The sequence below is a fragment of the Aplysia californica genome, unplaced genomic scaffold (genome assembly GCF_000002075.1).
Source record: "Aplysia californica isolate F4 #8 unplaced genomic scaffold, AplCal3.0 scaffold00021, whole genome shotgun sequence".
Classification (NCBI taxonomy): Eukaryota; Metazoa; Mollusca; class Gastropoda; order Aplysiida; family Aplysiidae; genus Aplysia; species Aplysia californica.
The window spans coordinates 156,343-162,174 of NW_004797291.1; the positions used below are offsets into that span (position 1 = coordinate 156,343).

At 41.3% G+C, this 5,832-nt stretch overlaps 1 protein-coding gene across 1 annotated transcript; it reads right to left on the minus strand.

Moving 5' to 3' along the window:
• Positions 1–1,132: 1,132 nt before the first annotated feature.
• On the minus strand, positions 1,133–4,544 carry LOC101850226 (serine/threonine-protein kinase Aurora-3-like). Its single transcript, XM_005090770.3, has 2 exons — positions 4,473–4,544; positions 1,133–2,173 (listed from the first exon to the last, which is right to left on the minus strand). Exons 1-2 carry the CDS (start codon positions 4,542–4,544, stop codon positions 1,133–1,135), a joined length of 1,113 nt encoding a protein of 370 aa, XP_005090827.1.
• Between the last annotated feature and the right edge of the window lie 1,288 nt (positions 4,545–5,832).

The window sequence follows — 5,832 nt, forward strand, 5'->3', positions numbered from 1 at the left end:
AACAACCCCAAAACAAAACAAAAACATAAACCCAACAAGGAAACCAATGAACACATTATCATTTAATGGCAATTGATTATATACTGTATTTTTTAGATTTCTTAGCTTTAATTAATTATACAAAATTTTCATAAAAACGTTCCCTCTATGTACACAGGAACGCGCGTTTGCACCTACACAAGCTCAAGGAAACAAATGAACGGATACTATTATACTAAGGCAGTTTAATTAAATTACTTTATTTCTTAGCTTTCACTGTACAAAATGTCCATAAAAACAGTCCCTGTATATACACACGAACTCGTTAAAACAGGACCACGTCTTTGCAGCCAGACCCTGCTATCTACAATCTTTTCCTTGCTCTCAGTCCGGGTGTCCTGCTACTGTATGGTCTGTTTGTCCAACAATCTCTCAATCTCTCTCTCTCTCTCTCTCTCTCTCTCTCTCTCTCTCTCTCTCTCTCTCTCTCTCTCTCTCTCTCTCCCTCCCCCTCTCTCTCTTTCTCTCTCTCTCTCTCTTTCTCTCCCTCACTCTGTTTCTCTCTCTTTCTCACGTACACGCACGCACACGCACCCACACACACACCCACCCACCCACACACACACACACACACACACACACACACACACACACACACACGTTCTCTTTTCTTCTTTTTCCTTTTCTTTTTCTTCTCCCCCCCCCCTCTCTCTCTCTCTCTCACACACACACACACACACACACACACACACACACACACACACACACACACACATACGCACACACACACACACAAATGCAGACACACACACACAGAACACACACACACACACACACACACACACACACACACACACACACACAAACAAGCTTCAAAATCGTCAAGCCGACAGACGAATAACTCAGATACATCCTAGTTGGAGACAGTTGCACGTATGGAGAATTTGATGAAGAGAAAACTTTGCTGAACTAAACGTCTAACTTAGTCTGATAGATCAAAGTCTGAGGTCCATGGTGGAGAGATGGAGAACGCAGACGTGCCCTGGTTGAAGACAACTGCGCCATGTGGAGAATCCCTGTCAGAGAAAACGTTTCCAGGAGATTGCCACTCAGACTGACCCAACATCCAGACGGAAGGTGTTGTGAGAAGGGGCTAAGAATTGCTGACTTCCACTTTACAAAGATCTTGGTAGAGAGGCGGCGAACTCGGAGCAAGGTTGACTGGGGCGACTCCGCTGTCAGGATATGCCGTTTGAGGAAGAAGGTAGCACGGTGTCTCCTGGGGGTCTGGGGGTGGTGGGGCAAAGAACTGGTTATTTAAGTCCTCACTCTTATGACATTCCGTTACAGAAGAAGAACAGCTGTCTGGAGATGACCGATTCGCTTGAGCAGAGTCTGAAGAACTCACGGAGCTCACAGAGCACACAGAGTCCTGCCTCACGCGACATTCTGGTGTATCCTCGTCCTTGAGAATCCCAGCAATCTCCCAAATGTCTGCTCGTTGTGTCGGGGATACAACCAGAAGACGCTGAAGACAGTGTTTGTGTTGTGGCTTGAGAAACGAACCGATCTCCACTTTGTACAGATAGTCGATGTTATCGCGCGGAGCAGTCCCGTAGAACAAAGCCCACAGCAAGATGCCCAGGGAGTAGTTGTCCATCTTGAAGGCGTTGTGAAATTGGCTGTCGTCCAACTCTGGTGGCAGATAACCATCTGTGCCTCTCCAGCCGTCAGGCTTGTCTGTATCCTCGGGAATGACCTGAGAGTGACCGAAGTCACATAGTTTGACCACGCCGGCTCTGTCTACGAGAACGTTCTCTAGCTTGAGATCTCCGTGGATGACGCGCTTACCGTGCAAGTAGCACATGACGTCCGTGAGCTGACTTGTGTAGGATTCCGCCTCGGAGTAGGTCACGTCAAGCAGTATACGGTAAAGATCTGTGGGGAGGTACTCCATCAGAAAGCCCAGGTAGGACGGGCACTGAACAGCAGCCAATACCCTGACGATGTTAGGGTGCTCCAGGGATTGCAAGAAGGACAGCTCATGTTCAAAGGAGGACCATTTCCACATCCTCTGGGTGTCGTCGTCATCCTCAAACAACAAGAACTTCTTCAAAACCTTTTTCGCCCTCGGTTGTCGAACTCTCGCGGCTAAGATCACCTCCGAATAGCCTCCGTCGTCCAGAAGTTCTACCTGAAATAGTGAAAGGAGAAAACAGGATTAGATAAATGAATGGAAGCTGTATGAAACAGTTGCAACAATATAAAACATATGGATGGACTAACAATTGAATAAATGAAATGAAATGATAGATGACCAAGAAAAGGGGAGGTGCAAATGTAAAAAAACAACAACAACAAAAACAACAAAACACACAATATTTTAAATATTTCTCCTTCTGAAGGTCGATTGTTCGTACTTCAGAATAAAACAAGGAACACACAAGTACTTTTAAATGCAAAAAAAATTTAATAAATTCTTGAATTTGCCACATTTCTTAACGTCGATACCTAATGTGTCTATGGTGTAGCGGTTAGGCGCTTAGTTATCCCTCAGAAAATATCCGAGTTCAATTCCGTAGTGAGGACAGTGAGGGGATCTTTTATCGAATACATTTGTATCTCGTTTTTTAAATTCTTGGATGGTTTGTCCCTCTCAGCCTGGGCTGGCCCTGACAAGCAGGGTCGTAAGCCTGCTTCCTAACAACTCTTAATTACGTCGATGGGTTTGTAAAAACAACTACATTTTAAAAAAACATCCCTAACATTTCGTGGTGATGACCCATCTGTACACACACATACCATGTACTAGTAGAAAATCCTTCAACACCAGCGACTCTAAGAATGTGGAGTGTGGGGTGTTTTAAATTATTTTGTTTTCACTTTACAAGAGTAAAGGAAATGACAATACTTTGTACGTTATTCATAGCCTAAGAAGAGACTAAGAAGCAGTCATAATCACAGGAGGGATATGACAACGTATTCAAAGAGCGTTGTTTGTTCTGCTTGTTGTGGAGTTAACTTTGTTGTGTTAGTTTTGAGTCTCAAACAAGATAGTTTTGAGGTTAGTATGGAAATTGATTTATACAGTAGCAACTTATTTATGGCCTTTTACGTTTTGATAGACGAACTTAAAACAGCATGCATGAAACAGTTTTGTCTGTGCGGTAGAAATAGAGGGAGCTTCAATAAATAATAGTTCGTCGGTCAATGTCTGACGATGGCCAAGACATCCACAGAAGTGATTCTCTAGAGAAATAGAAGAATTAAAGGTTAAGATGACTTGTGGCCTCTGCTAAGGCCGAGGGAGCAACGATGATCTTAATACGAAAACTTCACCTTTCTTCTCTGATGGTATAGCCTGTGTTATTAGTATGGTAAATATTATACTTCCTGACTGAGCTAGAGTGTGATAGCTGTAAAAACACCGGTCTCGTTATGCGGGATAACAGATTAGATTCAAGCAGAGATTTATTGAAATATTTTTTAAAGGAGTTTTGTTATCACGAGAAAGTTTTTACCCCTCTCTGACACTTGGTCAGTCCTTCCGAAGACGTGAGTGAACATTTAGATATAACCCCTTAATTGACAAAAAGTCGGCTCCTTACAACTTGAACTTTTATCTGTACATATCAAAATCGAATGGAATGCTTCTTCTGTTCTGAAGTGGTTGTCATACAAATTAAATGAGCTTAACTTGTGTTGAAAGACAGAGTGCCGCTTAAAATCAACAGAATTCTGGTAGACAAAAACAAGCAAATTTATACACTCTCTGTTAACCAGGTGTGTATGCGTGTGTGTGTGTGTGTGGGGGGGGGGGGGGGGTGGGTGTGGGTGTGTGTGTGTGTGTGAGTGTGTGTGTGTGTGTGTGTGTGTGTGTGCGCGCGCGTGTGTGTGTGTGTGTGTGTGTGTGTGTGTGTGTGTGTGTGTGTGTGTGTGTGTGTGTGTGTGCACGCGTGCGTGTGAGGGTTTTGAGCAGGGTTAATAATAAACTATGTCAGTGGAAGTATCAGTGTCGTTGATGTTATAGTTAGAACTTTAAGGTACGCTGCAACCTTCACATACTCTGACATTTCTGTCTGATCTCGAACTAGTCTATTTTTCATGAAAATCAGTGGCTAATCCATTTACTTACGACACATGCATATTTCCATTAAATGATTGCATGTAATACATTGCATTCTTACATTTTAAAGATTCGTTATGTAAAATAATAGCATACTTTATATGAGATTCATTAAACAAACATGACTTGTGACACACATGACGAAGATATTAAAAGTTGAAGCATCTAGACCACAAAATTGATAGTAAGGCAACTTTTCAAACTACAAAAAAGTTTTAAAAAGCATAGTATAAAACTTATGAAATATAGCAAAGAACTGCAGCGCATTTTCTAACATTGTTATTAGCAAAATACACATGTATTTTAATTAGCAAAGCAATGTGTTAAAAACAAACGTAAAAGTCAGAACATTTCTAAGACAACGTACCTGGTCCATCCTCAAAAGCTCCAAGGCGTCTTTGTCCAGGACTTTGTACTTGGCCTCCTTCAACACCGGCATGGTTGCTTGATACTTGATGGTAAAGAGTGTAGAAGAAAAAAAACCCACTAGGGAAATCCTCAAAGAAGTAAATTTATTGGAAACGTTTTTCAAGTCTTTGAATCTCACGAACAGCACAGAGCACAGTGTACCAACACACTCGTATACCAGACAGCAGAACAAGATAACTGATTCTAAAGTCCGAGATATACACTTTGGAAATCTTCAGCTCTATGCAGAACACAAGATAGCAATATCAAGAGCTATAACCTCACTAAGACGGGAAATCGAATGGAAAGAAAATTTCAGAACAAGCTCTTATATATGGAGAGAACTTCATAGGTACCCTCACTTACAAACAGCCCAATCAAATGTCTTTAAAATATTTCAATGACCATCATCAAAATTCAAAATCTTTAACAAAAACAACCCGAGGCAAGCCAGTCCAGGATCTTATGACATCATCATCTCTATTGTCCGCCCTACCCTGTTAGGAGTCTCCTGACTCCCATGGACCTAACAGTTCAATTGCTTCATTGATCACTTATCAAAACTGAAAAAATTAACAAAAGGCTGGGGGATATACGGATATGACAAGCGAGCTTTTTAATCTTGGTTTGTGTCTGGTATTTTCTGTGGGTCTTCGACGTAACCGCCATAGGTGGGAAAACTGGACAATGGGTGACCGCTAGGAGCGGTGAAGGGGGTATGATATAGTTGAGCCTTTATCACAACACTAGTCCTCTCGTAGAAGAAAAACTTTAATGAGAGCATTTCTATGATAAAAAACATTAAAGAGAGAGAAAATGTTTCATCACCCTGACTTTTATTATGTTATCACACACACACACACACACACACACACACACACACACACACACACACACACACACACACACACACACACACACACAAACACTAAGGACGCATGATTTATATATCATGGTAAGTCGTGGGTTGAAATTTCTGACACTCCAAAACCGTAACAGTTGAAACTCTCAAATATTTTTAAATTAGAGGATACAGTTGTACTTAGGATTAGATAAGCGTACCTTTCTCTCAGTTTCTGACAATATTTCTCAATGACGAAACAAGTTCGTTTCTCTCTCATTGTGCATAAATTCTACACGAAGGTCTACCACTGACGAGTCTTTGTTCCTAATTTTTTTACTTTTTATTTTTTTCTTTCTTGTTTTTGTGTGTTTGTTTTTTATGCTTTATTTTTCTATTTCATTTCTTTTTATTTACTTGTGAGGGAGGGGTTGGTTTTTTATTGTTGTCCGCTCGTTGCTGATTTTTTTAAGGGGGG

Excerpts from the sequence above, each read along its gene's own strand:
- LOC101850226 (XM_005090770.3), bottom strand. The coding sequence starts at position 4,544 with ATGCCGGTGTTGAAGGAGGCCAAGTACAAAGTCCTGGACAAAGACGCC. Across the intron at positions 2,174-4,472 it reads AGCTTTTGAGGATGGACCAG|GTAGAACTTCTGGACGACGG; the intron begins GTACGTTGTCTT and ends TCACTATTTCAG.